Source organism: Mangifera indica, chromosome 14 (assembly GCF_011075055.1).
Source record: "Mangifera indica cultivar Alphonso chromosome 14, CATAS_Mindica_2.1, whole genome shotgun sequence".
NCBI lineage: Eukaryota > Viridiplantae > Streptophyta > Magnoliopsida > Sapindales > Anacardiaceae > Mangifera > Mangifera indica.
In genome coordinates this window covers 3546209-3566920 of record NC_058150.1, presented here as the reverse complement: position 1 = coordinate 3566920, position 20712 = coordinate 3546209, and the positions used below count along the sequence as shown (strand labels likewise).

Here is a 20712-nt window from a genome sequence, read left to right as displayed (position 1 = left end):
AATGTAACCCATACTTCAACAAAAGAACCAAAGCAAAAAGAAGTGAAAAATCATAATTGGTGTATGCATGCATGCCCATACGTGCAATCAGGGTCTTGTATAAAAACACATAAAGAGAGCTTTTCTTTTTAAAGGAAATAGATGGAATGCCTTGAATCATTACACTTCCCCACCCGTCCCCCGACGGAGGTGGGTTGTTTTTTTTTTTTTTTTCAATTGGGTAAGTAAATATATACATTGCACAAAGAAAAAACAAACCCGAAAGCAATACAACCTAAGCTTATCCCCAGGAAACGGAGGACAACAAGTCATCCGCATACATTGAAACACAACTCATGACATGTCTAGTTTTTTGACAAAACCCGATTAACAAACACCTAAACCTCAATACATATGACCACTTTAATCCAAACCCAGCCAGGCAGTAGGGACAAATAAAATAAACAGCAACACCCTGTGAAAAAAAACCCAACATCCAACTTAGAGAACTCAAGAGCAACTCACTGGAGATAACACACTGCACTTCAAAAGATTCTTGGCCTCCATGAGCTAGCATAGTAGGCCATGGTGTTTCTTCTAGATATAGCAACATAAAAGTGGGTTTAAGGGGAAGAGACTGGTGGAGTTTTATGATTTTATATGCCTGTGAAGTTTTTGAATATTCCTGTATAGCTATTTGGCATTTCCATCCCTCTATATAATGGTGAATGATCATATTTTCAAAGAAAACCTTATCTGTGGTACTTTATGCAGTTTATGAATAAGCCTCAAATGCTTATTCTAGATCCTCACAAAATATTTTCCACTCTCATATAAATATGTTTTTGCAAATAGAATTAAAAGAGGAGAGGAATTAATCATCTAGAGTTTCAAAATATATCAAATCAAATAAAAATATACTAAATCGATAAAAATCTCATTTGCATTACAAATTCGTAAACAATTTTAATAGCATGTCTTTTGTCAAATGATATATAATCATTAATTCAATACTAATGTGTTCAATAAACACTTTTGTTTGCTTTGACATGCTCAAGGTTAAGTATTTTAAGTCAAGGTGTTTATGTCGACTTTCACTTTAATTATTCTTAGCCATATAAATAACATCTGAGTTATTATAATAATTTTTCAATAGCATAAAGATTGAATCCGTAATTCAAAGCCTATAGATGAAACTGCTAATTCAAAACTAAAAATAAACTCCGCCTTCAAAGTGGAAGTATAAACCAAAGACTGTTTTACAGTTTTCCAAGATACAACTTGTCCAGTAAGATATATTCATATGTTGTTGATTTGAGACCCAAACTCGAAAAAATCAGACCTAATCAACAATCTCATTAATAGTGAATTGTACAATTTGTACCATTAATAGTGAATCAAAACATATAATTAACAAAAGAAAACGTAATAATCATTTAACACTCTTATCCAAGAAGAAGCTCCTACCAAAGGGCTAGAAAGTCGGGAAATAGAAGCCTCACCTGATCACACCTATTGCATCTTCCTGTAAAATGGAAGCAAATAAGCAGTAGTATTGGTTGGATAGAGTAATATAAATAGAGGCATTATTCCATTGCAAATTAAATATCCAAACAATCCAAGAATTTTGAATTCTTTAATTGATAATAATAAGTTATTTTGCGAGCGTTTTCAGGTGTACAAAAGGGCAATTAATCTTCTTTGAATTGATATGAAATCTAGCTTTGGTTAAGTTTGCAATGGAAGAGCCAGTCTTTGTCATTTTATTTCTCTTGTTATGCCTATGTTTCTCTCTTCTTGTAGCCCCACATCTGTTTGCGAAACAAGAAGCCAAAAACTTGCCTCCAGGGAGCATGGGATGGCCAATCTGTGGAGAGACCCTCAGCTTCCTCAAGTCTCATAGATCGACTTCAATGGGTAGCTTTCTAAAGAAACATTGCTCCAGGTAATAATTTTAATTAAACAACTTGTCTTTGATGAGTCATGTGCTTGATTTCACATATATATAACAAGAGATCATGAGATTGTGTGTTGCAGCTATGGAAAAGTTTTCAAATCACATTTGTTTGGTTCCCCCACCATAGTTTCCGGTGACCCCGAGCTCAACTTGTTTATACTTCAGAATGAGGAGAAGCTATTTCGAGCCAGCTACACGAAGCCCGTGCTTGACATTGTTGGAAAGTTGTCTTTAATCGCAGTCTCCGGAGAACTTCACAAGAAGCTAAGAAGTATTGCCGTCAGCTTCATCACTTCCTCCAAATCAACTCCACACTTCCTTCTCCTTGTAGAGAAAATGTCACTCTCAATAATGAACTCTTGGAAAGAACAAAAACAAATTGCCTTCTACGTAGAAACTAAAAAGGTAAGGAAGAATTAATGCTAAGTTCAGTAATCTTTACTGATAAACTAATGTGAAGCTCATAAATTTTGTGATATGTATACACAGTTTACTCTCTATCTTTTGCTGAATCATTTTCTAAGTATTGGGCCAGAAGAACCATTAGCTTTCAAAATACTTGAAGATTTTGAAACTTACATGAAGGGTTTCATGTCTTTGCCAATTTATATCCCTGGAACAGCTTATGCCAAGGCTGTGAAGGTAATTAACGATAAATTGCCACAATAAATGCATATATATTACACATGAAAAATTTATGGCTTGTGTTCAGGCCAGAGAGAGACTATCTTTGACTGTTAGAGAGATTATAAGAGAAAGGGAACAAAACAATTCCAGGCACGGGGAAGGGAACTTCTTAGATGTGATTATGGCGAAACAAGGCCTAAGCTATGAAGAGAGAGTAAGCATAGTTTTAGACATCTTGCTTGCAGGCTATGAGACAACTGCTACACTTATAGCTTTAATAGTTTACTTTCTTGCCAATGCACCCGATGTTTTTGACCAATTAAAGGTATCTTTAATTTTGTTCTCTGTTTGTACATAAATATATGCATACATAATATAAAGGTTTATTAATTTTCCGAGTACTGTATTACAGGAAGAACACCAAGAAATAAGGAAAAGAAAAGATGATGGGGAACCCTTGAACTGGGAAGATTACCAGAAAATGCAGTTCACCAACAATGTAAATATAGAGTAAATAACTATTTTCTGCATAAAATTTCGACATGCTTGCGCGAGGGAACTAATAAAAAGCTGGCTAAGTTTGCTTATAGGTTATACATGAAGCTTTGAGATGCGGAAATATTGCCAAATTTGTCCCCAGGAAAGCTCTACAAGATATTGTATTCAAAGGTTTTTGACATCAACGATGAATATCTGTATTTACATTATTAATTTATGTGTAACGTTATGCTTCGTTTATTGCAGACTATTTTATTCCCTCAGGATGGAAAGTTTTTCCAGTCTTTACTGCGGTACACTTAGACCCCACTCTTCATGAAAATCCTTCAGAGTTCAATCCTTGGAGATGGACTGTAAGTATGGCCTCCCCAATAAATTACTACTCTTTCTGTTGTAACATGAACTTGCAGGAAATACTTGAGAAGAAAATAACATAAACTATGATTTCTTTGTTATCTCTAGCTACTATGTGTCAATGGTTTTTTTATGTTGATCGCAGGATTATAAAGCAATGAGCAAAAGGGTGATGCCATTTGGTGGAGGACCACGACACTGCCCAGGATCAGAACTGGCTAAAGTAGAAATCTCTTTCTTCCTTCATCATCTTGTCCTGAATTATAGGTAAAATATCAGCAATTATCGCCCATTTAATTTTGACATGCATGGATTCTGGTATAAACTAACTGCTTCCCACTTATCAGGAACCTGCATAATCACTGTTGATGATACTTCACTATTATTCTAATATTCATGCATATAATTAACATTAACCACTTCATTTTCTTCCTTGAAACTGCAGGTGGAAAATAAAAGCTGATGATTTCCCAGTTGCCTATCCTTATGTAGAATTCCCCAGAGGATTGGTTTTGGATATTGAACCAACAGGAGTGATGGTGGGAAATAATGATTAGTTGCGCTTGATTCAGCTTACGGCTTCATGTCATCCTGAGAGAAGCCACTGAGAAATTGGTCCGTTTAAATTTACTTAATAAAGCAATAAATTAATAAAGCATATTAAAAGAACAAGTAAGAACGAACCCAATATATATTCAATTATTAATATACCAACACACTTCCATTTTTCACCTAAACGAGGACAAAGAAAGAATTCGATCACTCTCGATATTGTAGCACAAACCACTAATGTACGAAATCATCAAAGCTATCCCCCGTGTGGACACTTTTTCTTAGGAAAATATACGAGAACCACACTAAAAACAGTCTAACAATAACTAATTGACTCACTATGCAAGTAGCATAACGTGATTGGACCATCCATTTGCACTCAGAATAACTCGGAATACAGATAGGAATCTTATCTGAAAGCATCAAGGAAGATGACTCTTGACAATTTCATGATTTGTTCAATAATATTCTATCTCCAACATCCCCCACCATCATTGTTCTTGTTTTGTCCATGACGTTACTCATCTCATGATGGTTGCTAGACTAATAAATAAAATTTAGAAGATCAATATTAAATAAAAGTAAAATATATACCCATCAATGAAAAATTTTAAAGGTTATTAAACATATAAAATTAAAAATTTTTAAAGATAAGGAGGTTCAACAATAATATTCAGCATACCATATTAAATATTTTTTTGAAAATTAAGGGGTCAGTTGACCCTCTTAACCCCTCTTGGGTCTACCTGGTGGTTGCTTCAAATCTTGATAGTCTTTCGTCATCATAATAATAGAAAAGACTTCTCCTTAGTTTATATTATCTTGTTAATGAAAACAATACTGCCGGTGAGGGTGACGCAGACCGGGAGAAAAAGTTCACAGTCAATAATGGTGAAGGAAGGTCAATTGAATCCAATAGGAAGTAAGTGTTTTGTCATCGTCGAAAGCATCTTTCTAGAAACCAACTTCAAACAGGTCGAGCATCTTGAAGTCCATCCAAATATGTCACCGAAAACTGGTGTCGGTTTAATCTATTATTCCTTTGGACGGTTGTTTTATTTATTCGAATTTGATTACCTCCAAATCACCAGTAAGATTCAAGCTATCTGGTTGAATCTACAGCTTCAGGGTAGCTTACCTTCTTTAATGGTTTTAACCATGCAACTCCTTCTTGCTACTCTGTCATTGATTCTTCTTATATCTCTGGTGAAATTTGTTCATGCATTCATCACTGGATTCAACGCCACTTCAAAAAGCAAGGCGTAAGAGGCCCTGGCTACCGCTTCATCACTGGAAACACAGCGGAGTTCCGCCTTATGTTCACAGAAGCAGCGTCCAAACCTGTCCCGAGCCTGGACCACGATATTGTCAACCGTGTAGCGCCTTCTTACCACAAGTGGTCTAACTTATATGGGAAACCATTTTTATACTGGTTTGGATCAGTGCCCAGACTTGTAATATCTGACCCGGATATGATTAAGGAGGTGTTTATGAATACAGGAAAATCATTCGAAAAACTATCGTTGAACCCCCTGGCTAAGCGTGTATATGGCGAGGGACTTGTTGGGCTTACGGGTGATGAATGGGCGTTCCACAGGAGAATCGCCAACCAGGCCTTCAAGATGGAGCGAGTTAAGGTAGAAGACAACTCACTCTTCCTCTTTCAATTGAATTAGTGTACTAGTACTGTACACTGTTCCTCAGCTGAATATGTTGTTTTGAACAGGCTTGGGTGCCAGAAATCGTTGAGAGTAGCATGAAGAAGCTGGAAGAATGGGAGGAAATGAGGGGAGGGAGAGAGGAATTTGAGATGGAAGTGCATAAGGAATTTCATGAACTGTCAGCGGATATTTTATCTCGCACGGCTTTTGGAAGTAGTTATGAAAAAGGAAAGCAAATTTTCAAGTTACAAGAACAGCAATTGCAACTTCTCATTGAAGCTATCAGAAGTGTCTATCTTCCATGGTTCAGGTGACTCTTAGTTTGATTATTACAATGCTGCCTTACAAAAACTTGAATAAATTTTGTGTGACTAAAAGGCATAGTATCTTTTCTTGTTGAATAAGAAGACTTCATAGCCAAACTAAAGTAGTTTATTTGGTATATCGAGATGGCACGAAGTCAAGCTCTCCACCTTAAAAGTTTTTACCATTCAAATTACTTTATAGAAAGGCCAAACGACTATTTCCCACCCAAGGTTTGATGTTTTCTCAAAAGTCTCCCCTTTAACTATGGAAACACCAAACACCTACCATGGCCGGTTAGATTTAACCAAACTCTAACGGTGGTAGGGGTAAAATCATCATTTTTGCTATAATATTAAAAAAAAACTAAAATAGAATCTAATTTTGTCCCTCTAAACTTTAAAAACTAAAATTTTTCAAGGCCAAGCCGACGTCGATCGAGCCTCCAAATGGGAGGAAAACATTCGCCGGAAGGAGAGGCTGCTTCGGGAGGGAGAGGCCGTCGGCAATGGAGCCGGAACGGTCGTCGGAGATTTCAAAACCAAACCCTAGGGTAAAACTACTATTTTTTAAAACTTAGGCTGGGGGAAATTTTAGTTTTTAAAGTTTAGGGGGGCAAAAGGAGATAAAATTTTCAGACGTTAGGGTTTGGTTAAATCTAACTGGTCATGGGTGGGTGTTTAGTATTTCCATAGTTAAAGGGGGACTTTTGAGAAAACATCAAACCTTGGTTGGAAAATAGTCGTTTGGCCTTATAGAAACTAATTTTTAGTGTCTTTTATAATAGAAAAATTATAAAAACCCAAAAAAAGTTGAGTTAAGATACTAAACAATGGTAAATCTAACAAATGTAAAAGAAGAGACTTACCAATTTAATAAATATATAATATATGACAAAAATTTAAGACAATATCTCTATAAATTCTTTCTTGAATCTTGGACTACTTCAATAGTATCAGTAACCTTAACTCAATCGTAAATGAAAAGTGAAAAGACATTACAACTCTAATAAACAGATGACGTGCGACAAAAATTCAAAGGAAAATATCTCAACAATAAACATGAATTTCATAATTAGTTACTTTTTCTGGTTGGGCTATTGGAAAATGCGTGGACAGTTTGCTTATTGTCATTTCATGGCTTGGGATCACATGCAAGATTCAAAGCCCTTTTTATCTCTAGAGTATTTACAGCGGGCTATTTTCTTTGTATATTGTCTTATTTCATATACAGGTTCTTGCCGACCAAGAAAAACAGAGAGAGGTGGAGATTGTACATAGAAACCCAGGAATCAATAAGGACGCTGATCAAGAATAGCAACATAACAAGAGAAAACTCAAGAAATCTACTTAGTCTTTTAATGTCATCCTACAAAAACCAAGATAACCAAGACGAGAAGTTGGGAGAAGATGAAATTATAAATGAATGCAAGACCTTTTATTTCGCCGGAAAGGAAACAACTGCTAATGCTTTGACCTGGGCACTTATACTTCTAGAACAGCATCAAGAATGGCAAACCAAAGCAAGGGAAGAAGTGATTCGTGTCTGTGGAGACAAAGGGCTAATTGCAGAGAACTTAAGTGACCTTAAAATCGTTAAGTGTTTCTTTTTTTTTTTTGACCTTCATATTCAGTACTGATGCCCTGCTACTTAAACTTTTTTACAGGTAACCATGATAGTAAACGAAACACTTCGACTCTACCCTCTTAGTGTCATGGCGATGAGGCAAACATCTAAAATGGCGAATGTGAAGCTAGGGAACCTCGAAATTCCTGCTGGCACGGAACTTTCTTTGGCCTTAATTGATTTACATTATGATACTAATATCTGGGGAGAAGATGCCAACAAGTTCAATCCGCAGAGATTCAATGAACCCAGAAAGCATTTAGCTTCATTTCTCCCATTGGGTTTGGCCCCGGAATCTGTGTAGGTCAAAACTTGGCCATGGCTGAAGCAAAAGTTGTCCTATCTATGATCCTCCAACAACATACCTTTGTGTTGTCGCCAACTTATGTTCATGCTTCAATGTTGTTTGTAACCATACAGCCTCAATATGGTGCGCCCATCCTCTTCACCAAGATTCAGAATTAAAAGTTCTCTCAAATAGGGATTGATGCATTGGGATGTATCAGAAAAGTATGTATCTCGGAGTGCTTTGGACCTTTCCAATTAAATAAAAAGAGAGAGTTCCGTGATATTCATATATATTACAGTTGATTTTTTAATTCCTTGGACGTCAAAGAAGAAAAATTGATTCATGGAAAAATTTTCTACTCCAAAGTCATCAACGCTACGACTTCTGACTGAAAAATAAAACCCACCATTATTATAGATCCATCTTCAACAATGCAGGTTCTTCTACTTTCCATTTTCTTCATTCTTCTAGTATTTGCGGCAAAATCAGCTCACACATTCATGTGGATCCCGTATCGGATCCAAACCCAGTTCAAAAAGCAAGGCATAAGTGGTCCTGGCTACCGCTTGATCACCGGGAACTCGGCTCGGGCATGCATGGGAGAACATTTTGTACAGGGTTGGGTCAGTGCCCTGGCTGGCAATATCTGACCCGGATATGATCAAGGAGGTCCTCACCAGTGGGTCAATTGAAAAGATTCCGTTTAACCCGTCGGCGAAGCTGTTTTGCGGGCAGTGACTTGTTGGACTCACCGACGATTTATGGGTTTACACACAGGACATCGTCGATCAGGCCTTCAACATGGAGCGAGTTAAGGTAATTAGTATATTAGTTGATTGATGCAATCTTAAATTTTGACAATGGTGAAAATTCTTCTGAACAGGGATGGATGCCAGAAATTGTAACGGGTGTTATGAAGATGATTGAGAATAGGAGGAAAAAAGGGAAGGGAGAGATGAATTTGAGATGGAAGTGCATAAAGAACTTCATGAACTCTCAGCTGATATCATGTCACGTACAGCTTTTGGAAGCAATTTTGAAGAAGGAAAACGTATTTTTAAGTTACAAGAACAGCAAGTTCAGCTTTTCATTGAAGCTCAAAGGGGTGTCTATTTTCCAGGGTTCAGGTATTTCATCTAATTGCAAGATTTAATCTTTCGATTTTCTTGACTACTAAAAGAAAAGCTGTTTTCTGATTTATTTATTATAGGTTCTGGCCTACGAAGAAAAGCAGAGAGAGGTGGAGACTGGACATGGAAACTCATGAATCAATAATGATGCTGATCAAGAAAAATGGCTTAGCAAGAGAAAATTCGAATAATCTACTTAGTCTATTACTGTCATCCTGTAATAATAAAGAGAATCAAGAGGAGGGTTTAGGGGTAGAAGAAGTTGTAGATGAATGCCAGACCTTTTATTTTGCAGGAAAGGAAACAACTGCTAATCTTTTGACTTGGGCACTTCTACTTCTAGCACAGCATCAAAGAATGGCAAACCAGAGCAAGGGAAGAAGTGATTGGCGTCTGAAGAGACAAAGGGCTGGTTGCAGAGGACTTAACTGACCTTAAGACTGTAAACTACTGCATCACCTGCTAATCTTTTTTGTTTTTCATAAAGGCGTTTCTTGATTTATAACATTCTTGTTACTGCTCGAACTTTGTTAACAGGTATAACTCAACTGGCAAAAGAACCGATTTGAAAGGAGATTTCAGTTAAACACATCTAAATCTGAATTATCATTAGTTTTTGAATCAATTTAGTTAATTTGAATCATATTGTAACATTCATAGGCAAATCCCACACCAACAAAGCACGAAAGAAATACTGGATATGTATGTATATCCCAAATCCTCTAAGGATATTAAATTTAAATTAGTTAAATACTCCGCAAACTTTGTTAAGAGGTATTTTGAATTATAAAACTATGATAGACTTTATTTCAAAGTACTCAATATCTTAAGTCTAGTCAGACTATTAGACCAAAAATATTACACATATAATTAATTTCATGAGATTTTCTTATCCATCTACATAGAGCCATTTGCATGTATCACCCCCAAAATGTACCAATAAGCCTAGTGCCAACACATCAAACTTTGTTAAATCTTCATCAGATCTACTTTCTGAATTCTAATTTTCCATTCAGTTGAAAGATATAATCAAAAAGAAAAAATTAAATCCATTTTATAAAGATCAAAATATTTGGGAGATTATTAATAATTTTCTGAAAATAATATTATTTTAGAAAATTATTACGTATTTCATTTTGGGCTTTTGATAGAATGGGCCACCCAACTTGGACAACGGAACCATGGGCCTACAAACTGTAAGGCCCAACTAGAAAAGGGCAGATGAGTAAATATGTTCGTTTTTATTTTTCGTGTCACTTTTCTTGGAGAGTCAGCTAACTCGTCGATTTATATTTCAGTTCAATCGGTCAGGGGTCTTGTGTGATTCAGCTTTCACTAAACTTCTCGGGATATTTGATTTTTAAGAGTGAATTTGTCTCAGGTAATCTTGCTCTTCACCTTCCGTACAAAAAATTGTCTTTTTTTGTGTGATTTTTATTAGGTTTTGTGCTCTGGGCCTGTTATTATATCAAGTTAAGGGCAGATTCAACTGTCATTGGAAAAGAAAAAACTGTTATAAATTAGCCCTTTGTATTTGAAACAAAATGGCATTTTTTTCAAGTAGTCTTTTGAGCATTTGGTAGCGAGATTTCCTTTTATAGGCAGCCAAGTATTGATTGTTTTTGTAGAAGAATTAAACTTTTTATGAATGTAATGTACGAATCTAAGATGGAATAGGAATAACTAGTTTCACGGACTTTTTCCCTTATTTTTTAATGTTCTCTGCTTTTCTGAAAAGTGAAGGTTTTGCAGGGACCCAAGTAAGGTTGTTTTCACTATGTTATGCAATCTACTTGGCTCTTTTAGCAATTATGTTCTGCCCTCTTTCTTTATTTATGTTGCTTGAGAATCCTTTGGTTTGTATTTTGGTGGTCTGGCGGTGCAAAACGTTCTCACTTATTTATTCAGGTTGAAGTTTAAAATGTCAAATGTGGCGGTAGATGTTCCTCGCCAGGGCGGATTCAATTTTGATCTCTGCAGACGAAATGATATGCTTTCAAAGGAGGGTGTTAATCCTCCCTCATACCGGAAGACAGGGACAACTATTGTTGGGTTGATTTTCCAGGTATGAACCCCAACTTTTTTATTCTTTGTCATGTTCGTATTAGTTTCTCAATATAATGTAAGTGTGAATTCTCAATTTCTTTATATATGGGCATGCACAAAGCTAAAAGGTTGATGCTAATTGTGCTGAACTACTTGTCCAAACTGATAACTTCCCTTTTTTTTTTTTATATAATTTTGAGAAACTAATCTATTACTAGTGCTGAAGTTGGGGTGTTTTTTCTTAAATTCATTTGTATCATTCGGTTTATTATCGGTTAAAATATTTTCTTAGAGATATTAATTTGTTAGGGTAAATTGAGAATATTGGTAGTAAAGTAGTTATTGATATGGATGCTGGGGTGATCTTCAAAACTCATTTAATTTTTTATTGGTGGGCTTTCTTAAAATTCTTTTGATCATTTTCTTCACCATCAAATGGTGTTCTGCTCTCTTTCTTTCATTGCTTACACAATTTTGTTGAGCCGTGATCATTTATTTAAGGTTGGTGAAGAAATGGTTTCTGCAGTCTTATTAATCTAGGTAATTATTTGCTTAAACCCATATGCACTTTTAGAGATTGTTTGTTTACAGTAATGTACACTATCAAATTTATGTTTGTGGAATTTGCTCTGGAATTTGAGCATTATGGAGTTGCATGGTCTATGTTGTTCTCAACTGTTATTATCTTTTTTGGCTTTTGAAAGTTGCCCACTGTGATTTTTGTATTTGTGGAATTTGCTATGAAGTTTGAGCTTTGTGGAGTTGCATAATCGATGTTGTACTCAACAGTTAATATATTTGTTTGCTTTTTAAAGCTTATCTATCATATATGGTATAGCACTTTTTTTTCTGTCAATACCCTTCTTGAATGACCTGTGCAACATTATTCATCTCTTGCTGATTTTTTTTATAGGATGGTGTCATTCTTGGGGCAGATACCAGAGCAACTGAAGGACCCATAGTTTGCGATAAGAACTGTGAGAAAATTCATTACATGGCACCAAACATATATTGCTGTGGAGCAGGAACTGCTGCTGATACAGAAGCTGTAACTGGTATATTTTTGGGATTATGTTAAAGGATTTCCATATATAGTGCTGAGTGCATTTTTTAAGTTTTTGTAAATGGTACTGTGGGTGCCCCTATTTTTCATTATCATGTTAATATAGCTAATTTGTAGCAAAATGTTGTCATCTCCCCAGACATGGTCAGCTCCCAGCTGCAGTTACATCGTTACCATACTGGTCGAGAGTCAAGGGTTGTTACAGCACTCACCCTTCTCAAGAAGCACCTTTTCAAGTTAAGTTCATTTATTGCAATTTGTGTAACTGGTTACGTAACACTGGATAGCCTTTTAAGATTGTATGATTCTAATTGTTAGATTTTTTATTCAGCTACCAAGGCTATGTCCAAGCTGCTCTAGTGCTTGGTGGAGTTGATTGCACTGGACCTCATCTGCGTACAGTTAGTTTTAATATACTTTCAGAAATGACAGTGAAATTTTTTTTACCTGCTTGTATAATAACTTGATTATTCAATAATTTTTGTGGCTGATTTTATAGATATATCCTCATGGATCAACTGACACATTGCCATATGCTACAATGGGGTCTGGTTCTCTCGCTGCTATGGCTATATTTGAATCTAAATACCAAGAAGGTCTAACTGTAAGTTTGCCTTTTATATTTGGAGCATTTTGGTCTGTGTTGGTTTGCATAGTGTTTTGTTGATGTTGGTGTGAAGAATTCAAAAGTTTGTAAATTTTGTAAATTTACAGCTAAATTGCTCAGGAACATCATTATTACTTAGTTATTCTCGGGATTCGCTTCTACCATATGTGCTTAGGTGGTGGTTTGAATTGTCTAAGTGGCTGCATCTGTGGTAGATCAAGCAACTAGCACCCTTCGGCCATTTGGACATGTTTATTTAATTTATTTTGCAAGCTATTTTCTTATAAATCAAAACGTGTATCAGTGTTTTATCCTAGTTGGCAATTTCATATTCGCAGAAAGATGAGGGGATAAGGCTTGTAGTTGAGGCAATATGTTCTGGCATATTTAACGATTTGGGAAGTGGAAGCAATGTTGATGTTTGTGTAATAACAAAGGTTTGATGCTTCTTTCCAGTCTAGTAAATATTTTGCGAACGTATCTTAATCTCAGTTCGTTAAACTTTTTTCCCTTATAATGAATGTTGGCACAGGGGCACAAGGAATACCTGAGGAACCACCTTCTGCCAAATCCTCGCACTTTTGTCAGTTCAAAAGGCCATTCTTTCCCCAAGAAGACTGGTTAGTAATGGCTTCCCAATAAGAGTTTATGTAATATTTCTAATTTCTAAATGGCCCTTAGTTTGATTTAATCCTTATTTTGTTTCTTTCACAGAGGTCCTCTTAACGAAGATTACCCCATTGAAGGAAAAGGTAGAAATCATTGAATCTGGAGAGGCAATGGAAGAATGAAAACCCATCAGCACCAGAATAGCACAGAGCGGAAGCTATTGTAGCCAACAATTTCTAGATTAAAAGCTCATTCACCATTTTTAATGTACACGTTTGTGGATTAGGCTGCAATCCAATCACTACTCCCTTCTCCAATTACCATGGATTATCCAAGAAGTAATTTCTGTTTAATTAAGAACTTGATGCTGTATTATGAGCTTCAACTTGAGTTCACATGGGATAATGACCATATGAGATTAAACTTTTGAGAATTTCCTTTTATTTTCTCTTTTTATAAGAAAAAATAAATAAATTTTAAACTCCCTTGATTTTTATGATGTCAAAAATTGTTGTGAAGGTCGTTTAAGTCACTCTGAAATGAATGATTTATTATGGAAGAAAAGGAAAGGGAAACTTCCAAGGAAAATAAATTTAGAAAAAACAGTTAAGAATTGAATGGTGTCTGGAGACGTTGCCAAATTAAACTTTTGTTCTTGTTGTAATAAATGAACCAAAGCCAACCACGCCACCAAACCTGACAAATCCAAAACCCATTGATAATATTAACTTATTAATTTCAAGGGTAAAATGACATGTTTACCCTTAGATTTAAAGTCGCTTATTAGGTCTAATCCAACCAGTAAACAGAATAAGTAGCTGAGCAATCGTTTCCGTGTCGGTGACGTCACCCTCTCAATTCTATTTTACATTTACTTTCTTCTTCTTCTCTCTTTCAATTCTCAAGTCTAAAGGCAGAGACAGCGACCTACTTTTGTTTCAAAAACTACATCGTTTTCTATCAGAAATGTCTTACGATTATCTCTTCAAGTACATAATCATCGGAGATACTGGTAACTTCTTTTAGCTTTACTAATTAAGCCCTCGACTATCTTCTTAACTTTGATTTTGGGGTTTGTATGGTGTGTTGCAGGAGTTGGGAAATCATGTCTGCTCTTGCAGTTCACTGACAAGAGGTTCCAGCCTGTTCATGATCTCACCATTGGTGTTGAGTTTGGTGCTCGTATGGTTACCATCGATGGCCGCCCTATCAAGCTTCAGATTTGGGATACTGTATGTTACTTCTTTTTTCTGTTTTTTATTCGCTTTTCTCACGAATTGAATTAGCTAAATTATAAACCTCTGTAGTTATGTTTAAAAATTTAAAAAAAAAAATCCATTAGCTGAGAAATTGATGAGAAAAGTTTCAGGGTTTTTTAGCTTACTGAATTTGTATAATTTACCCCTTTTTTAAGGACCGCCACTTTTAGAGAAGAATTTTAATACGTTCCTGTGCAAACTCCTTGTATATGGAATAACCCAATTGTCAATCAACATAGGTCAATTCATTGTGATTCAACTTAAGTGGGATAATGTTTGGGATACAAGCATGTTGTTTGTTCAATTTTGTCAATGAATTTTTTAGATTCTTTCACGCTATGAAAGTGTATCCACCAATTTACTGCACTTAAAGCTAGTTAAAAGGCAAGAATTTTACATATTTTCTTTTTTACTTTTGTCATATAGAAGCTTCTTTTGATGGAGAGTGGATTACTCTATAGATTCTTGTAAGGCCTATTTAGTTAGTTAGTGTTTGTACTTGTGTAATCTTGAAACTCCATTTATATTAATATCTGTAATTAAGTTCTGATAAGAACTTGCTGAGGTTGTATAGTGCGTTATGTTTTGTCGGTTTTTAGGGTAATTTAGGTAACTTTGTGTGTTGTGCTTTATGTTGGTTGAATTTGATGTCCTAATGCAATCCTCATATTATTCCCTTGAACGCCTCCTGTAATCTTTATTGAAATTAAAATTAAAAGACATAAAGTAAGAGATAGTGTTGATGGAATTTTGTGTCTTTTACAGAAGAACCTTTATGTTTTTTTCCCCCCATTATGCAGTAATTGTTATTCTTGAAACTTTAGGTCCTGAGCCAAAAATCACAGTTATTCTTAAACTTGGAATTTTTTGTTCTATTTCAGGCTGGACAAGAATCTTTCAGATCCATCACAAGATCTTATTACAGAGGAGCAGCTGGAGCACTTCTGGTTTATGATATAACTAGGTGAGTATGAATGTTCATATCTGTGTATGTGAGCACAAGAAAGAGATTTCAGGATTGGGATCAAGTCTTCCCCTCTCCTCCCTGCAACTTCTCGTTGCACTAACTACTATGAGTTTTGATGAGTTGTGTGACCTTCAAGATCATGTTGTTGGGAAAATTGAAATATTTCGTTTCTCTTATATGGCATATATTTGTTAGTTCTTCTACCAGTTCCTTTCCTGCTAGAATATTGGTTTCTTAACTGGGAATCTAAATTCTATTGTCCAGGAGAGAGACATTTAATCATTTGGCTAGCTGGCTAGAGGATGCCAGGCAGCATGCAAATCCCAATATGACAATCATGCTCATTGGAAACAAGTGTGACCTTGCACATCGGAGGGCTGTTAGCAAGGAGGAAGGAGAACAGTTTGCAAAGGAAAATGGACTTTTATTTTTGGAAGCATCTGCACGAACAGCTCAGAATGTTGAAGAGGTGATTAACTAAACCAAATTATAAGCAGGCTTTAATTTCCAACAGTACTGTGTATGGCTGGAAAACTGTGAGTTTTTCGTGAATCTATAGAATGCACTTGACATGGCAGCTATTACTCAATTGCTAAATGAATATGGTAATTATTTTTACAGGCCTTCATAAAGACTGCTGCTAAGATCCTTCAAAATATTCAGGAAGGCGTGTTTGATGTATCCAATGAGGTAACGTTTAAGCATTTTGTTATTAACTGATGTCTTAGTTGGATTTCTGCCGAATCATTGGTACATTCAACCTTGTTTCTATTAATGGTTGCAGTCATCTGGAATAAAGGTTGGGTATGGACGCTCACAAGGATCGTCAGGTGCTAGAGATGGAACAGTTGCTCAGCGAGGTGGATGTTGCAGTTAACTGGAACCAAAATCGAATTCTGTAGTTAATCAATCCCTTTCTAGAACTTACATAGGCGTTCCACACACTTATATCCTTAAGAAATGTGATCAAACTTTATGGAAGACATTCAATGTATAGATGTTATCTCACCTTTCTGTTTTTTAACTAAATCAATTTGTTTGTTCAACAATTCATCTCGTTTAAATCCCCAAATATTGCTTTATGGGTGTAGTCAATGGTGTTTTTTCTATGGCCAAAAGAAAATTGAAGCTTGCTTTACCACTATTTTCTTAATTTCTGTGACTTTTCCGTTTTTTATGCCTTAATTTGTATTTAATGTCTAGCTTTGGTCAATCCATTTAGAAGTCACCTGGTATAATGGTTGTGGTGGGTTTTGTCTCAGAGTTTCATTTATTTAGTATGGTCAGTTCGGTCTCGAACAAGTAATTCAACATAAATAAGATTTTTTTATTACCCAAAAAAATCCCTAACATTTATCCGCATAGATAATAAGGAACATGTTTAATGGAGTCAATATTAGTCGTATAATCATAAATTCAGGTTTTCACCATAATTTTGATACATATAAAAGTTCTCACAAAACTTTGATAATATGCTACACATTACTAAACACGGTCAAAATGTTTCTGACAAGAATCCCATTTCTATGCTGTGCTGTGGGATGTTATAGATGTATGACAAAATTGTTTCTAAAGATGCTCCCATTACAAAGCTGTGGGCATTGTAGAATGTAGAATTATAACAAAAATCACTATGTGTTTCTGATATGTTTAAAAATTCATCAACTGGACTCAAGGAAACTAACTAGTTAAGGATACCCTCATATTTCACTTTAACATCTCTTCTTCACCACAAATTACTGGAAAATCCCGTCATTGGGAACCACCAAATACCTACAATCACAAGCAAGATTCGGGGAACATATCATTATTAGTGCAAACTAGGTTGTGGAGAAATCAAATGGCACTCACCCCAGCTAAGATGTCTTTTGAGAGTCGAGGTTTGCTTTGTGTTGTATTGTCTGCAACTGGTCGCTTCTGTGGGAATTGACGAATCACTTTTGTTGGCTACTGGCTAACATGGAGGTCAGAATCAGTTCCGATTTCTTTTTGCACTTTTTGTTTCTGTGATAATAGGTAAGAAGAGATAAACACAATGTCTTCTAGAAATAAATTATACTCTTTTACTGTAAAACAAAATTTAAATGAACTGAAAAGTGATATTAGAATCTAATCTCATCTCCATCTCAATAATATACACATAACTCAGAAGCGAATTGTACAACTTCAGATAATTGACCTGCTTTATCCACTAATATTAAACGTCATAAGTCATCCACACTATCCCCTATAAACTAAAACTTAGCAATGTCAATAATATACCCTATGACAGACAATTGTATCCAACGCAAAATAATAATAATAACAAGTGGTTATGAGACAACAAACAATTTGAAACTGATTCATCAAACAAGCAACCCATATTATTGAAGTGTACACATTGTTTACCTTCTTTAATCGTTCTTCTATAGAGTTCAAAGCATGGGACTTTTCAACTTTAGAATGATAGAAATCCCGCTCCCTCTTAGCAGCTGAAATTTCCAGAGCTATTTTCTGCTCCCGAACAGCACTTTTATAAGCTGCAATATTAGTATCTTCAATGTCATAAACCGCAGCAACAACTCATAGCATAAAAAAATAACAATAAAAATAAAAAACAATGAGAGGAAATTTCAACAAGTATTATATCTATTTCTTCAGTAAGATTATCCAATTTGAATTTTCTTAGGTACTTGATATTCCAAAGGTCATATTAAAATGAAGACCTTTTCCTTCCACTGAAACAAGAATAGGAAATAAATGCATCAAGTAGCATAATGTTACCACCACAATTAAAGATGGAAAAGAGCACCAGGCAATATATAAGTAAACTCAAACCAAACAATCCTCAAAATGTTAGAGGATAGAGCAAAAACTATCAAGGATCCATAAATCTGTCAGGACAATTTTAAAGTAAAAAATAGAATTACAGAAACTATTCCTGTTGAAGTATCCATACCAATTTGTTCATCATTTAACATATTAGCAACCCTCTTTGCAACACTTTTCTTGGTGAACTCAACCCACCTACAGAAAGAGGAAATCAAGTGACTGCATGCCAGCAAAAAGGATGTAATGAACCTTAAAGAGCCAAAAATAATTGAAGACATAATTCAACAAGAAGCATCACATTTTATAGCTGTGGCACAAAGAAACTTATGTAATTCATAAATGAGCAATTTACAATCAGTTATAATACTAGCTGCAGATATCTAAAATAAATTAGAGTATATTGTTTCAAACATAAACACCCTTCTGAAAAAACTTGTTCTTGAAATCTACCATCTCGCTTATGATTTACCACTTATGAGGTACTTGGGCTGCAGGACCTGTAATGCAAATCATTATCCATCAAACAAAATTCAATTCACAACACATTGGTTCACTCTCTTCCTAATGGAAAAGAAACAAATTAAATAAATAATTTCAATCTCAGCTTAGGCTAACAGATTTGGCACATTAAATACTTTTGGCCAATCAAAAGTAAGAGAGAAACAAAATAATTATTTCATTGTTAGAATCCTGTACCTAGTGTTCAGTCACAATGAAACAATTACCTTCAGGTACAAGATAAATCTGATGTATCTCCCCATATTGAGAGAGAATCTGGCGAAGCTTTACATGATCCATGTGGGGAGGAATTCAACTCAAGTGGCAAACTCCACGCTGGTCAGCCTTAGCCGCTTCCTCTAATAATTGCTGCTTCTTTTTACTTTTATGACTCTTTGGCTTTCCACTATCAGATTCTGGCTTCCCTTCCTTATGAAAATCCTTCATATTACCCTCTTCTCTGTTTCATTTGACCCATTATCTGACCCTCCATCAGTAAATTTCGGATTAAAATCCTTTGGAACACTATTTCCATCTTTCTCTTGATCATCCTCAGATTTATTAGTTTCCTTGAACAACCAATTTTTTCTTCTATTTTTTTGTTTTTTCACCTTTTCATCATTTGATTTTTGATTCCTCTCCTCCAGAAGACTCATTCCAGTGATCTCGTTAATCTCCTCAATGTTAGCAGCCGCCTTCAACAATTTTTTGTTCTATTTAGTCCATCCACTTTCTAAAATTCCATCACCAGATTTTGAATTTTCTTCCATCAGTCTCTTTATACTAACATCTTGGCTTTCCTTAGCCTCCACAGTTTTCCCGAAAAATTGTTTTTCCTTTCTCTTTTCCCTTCTTTTTGAACTCTTACCATTAGAATTTTGGACTACCCCCAGTGATAGGGGAACTAATTTCACTAATAGTGTGTTCTTCCTCCACAATTCTGTTCATTGAATTGAAACAAGCAATTACACTTTAAAGAACACTGAAGGAAACATGTAATTATTATAGAAAAATAACCTAGCAATAAACAAAAACTTCTTTAAAAATTTAAATTGTTCCACAAATTCTGCAAGCCAATTATACATCTGCTGAAAAATTAAATTGTTATCTAAGGATGTCTGTGTTATCAGGAAAATATTCTTAATATAATGATCATATTCTAGACCTTTTTTTGTTGTCTAAAATTCGATGCGCTGCAGTAAAACTTCTGTGGAGGTGCTACTTGCCAGAAGCGGCCTGGAGCGTACAACTACTGCGTTTTGGCGCTGTGGTGGCTAAGAGACGCAGTGTAGTGTCCGCTGCGATGAATGAACAGTAGAGGCTCTGGAGAATAACAAAGGCAGTGTCAGCTGCCGCAGGCGAGGTGACAGTAAAGGTGCTGAGTTTTAGCGATACACAGTGATGGAGAAAGAATGCAGTGATTTAGTTGTAGGGGTTTTAGTTTCTACTTGATTAATTTTGTAAGCTTATAAAGAGCGGGGTCACTGGTGTCCTAACCTGGTATTGCGATTTAGTTCAGTCAGGACCATCAGTCCCCTGGTTTGAAGAAGCAGTCTCTCTGTCTCAGAGAACGTGATCTCTTTTAAAAGCCATAAATAGAAAATAGGTAGCGGAATCGAGTCATGAATTTACTGAATATTAAATAATTGTCTTTATTTTTTGAGTCACTCTCACTCCCCTCAATTTCGATCATAATTAAAACGAAATTAGTCTCCCGCTACATTAAGATTACGATGGCGTCAATTAGGTCACCAATTTTTGCACACCGTAAAGCATTCAATTACTATTTTAATATTACAACTTGTAGTCCTCTTCACTTTCATTACTCAGATAATAGTAATATTATAAACATAAACTCTTGATTTTTTTTTTTTTG

The 20712-nt window shown here is 35.4% G+C and overlaps 4 protein-coding genes and 2 pseudogenes across 4 annotated transcripts; 5 read left to right on the top strand and 1 right to left on the bottom strand.

Moving 5' to 3' along the window:
• The first annotated feature begins 1590 nt into the window (after window positions 1-1590).
• On the top strand, window positions 1591-4084 carry LOC123195983 (cytochrome P450 724B1-like). Its single transcript, XM_044609860.1, has 9 exons — window positions 1591-1924; window positions 2017-2341; window positions 2426-2578; window positions 2649-2888; window positions 2976-3062; window positions 3154-3232; window positions 3308-3414; window positions 3561-3682; window positions 3861-4084. Exons 1-9 carry the CDS (start codon window positions 1719-1721, stop codon window positions 3970-3972), a joined length of 1431 nt encoding a protein of 476 aa, XP_044465795.1. The 5' UTR covers window positions 1591-1718; the 3' UTR covers window positions 3973-4084.
• Window positions 4085-4391: 307 nt separating this feature from the next.
• On the top strand, window positions 4392-9565 carry LOC123195982 (annotated as a pseudogene).
• Window positions 8648-9408, top strand: LOC123196539 (cytochrome P450 CYP72A219-like). Its single transcript, XM_044610602.1, has 3 exons — window positions 8648-8662; window positions 8780-8973; window positions 9057-9408. The coding sequence occupies exons 1-3, from the start codon at window positions 8648-8650 to the stop codon at window positions 9406-9408; spliced, it is 561 nt and encodes a 186-aa protein (XP_044466537.1).
• A 669-nt stretch (window positions 9566-10234) lies between the features above and the next one.
• On the top strand, window positions 10235-13734 carry LOC123196681 (proteasome subunit beta type-7-B-like). Its single transcript, XM_044610750.1, has 9 exons — window positions 10235-10357; window positions 10885-11041; window positions 11936-12077; window positions 12225-12321; window positions 12417-12486; window positions 12585-12689; window positions 13031-13129; window positions 13225-13312; window positions 13407-13734. The coding sequence occupies exons 2-9, from the start codon at window positions 10898-10900 to the stop codon at window positions 13481-13483; spliced, it is 822 nt and encodes a 273-aa protein (XP_044466685.1). The 5' UTR covers window positions 10235-10357; window positions 10885-10897; the 3' UTR covers window positions 13484-13734.
• Window positions 13735-14127: 393 nt separating this feature from the next.
• Window positions 14128-16617, top strand: LOC123196682 (ras-related protein RABB1b). Its single transcript, XM_044610751.1, has 6 exons — window positions 14128-14313; window positions 14394-14533; window positions 15442-15524; window positions 15792-15996; window positions 16149-16217; window positions 16312-16617. The coding sequence occupies exons 1-6, from the start codon at window positions 14268-14270 to the stop codon at window positions 16402-16404; spliced, it is 636 nt and encodes a 211-aa protein (XP_044466686.1). The 5' UTR covers window positions 14128-14267; the 3' UTR covers window positions 16405-16617.
• Window positions 16618-16912: 295 nt separating this feature from the next.
• On the bottom strand, window positions 16913-20497 carry LOC123195791 (annotated as a pseudogene).
• Between the last annotated feature and the right edge of the window lie 215 nt (window positions 20498-20712).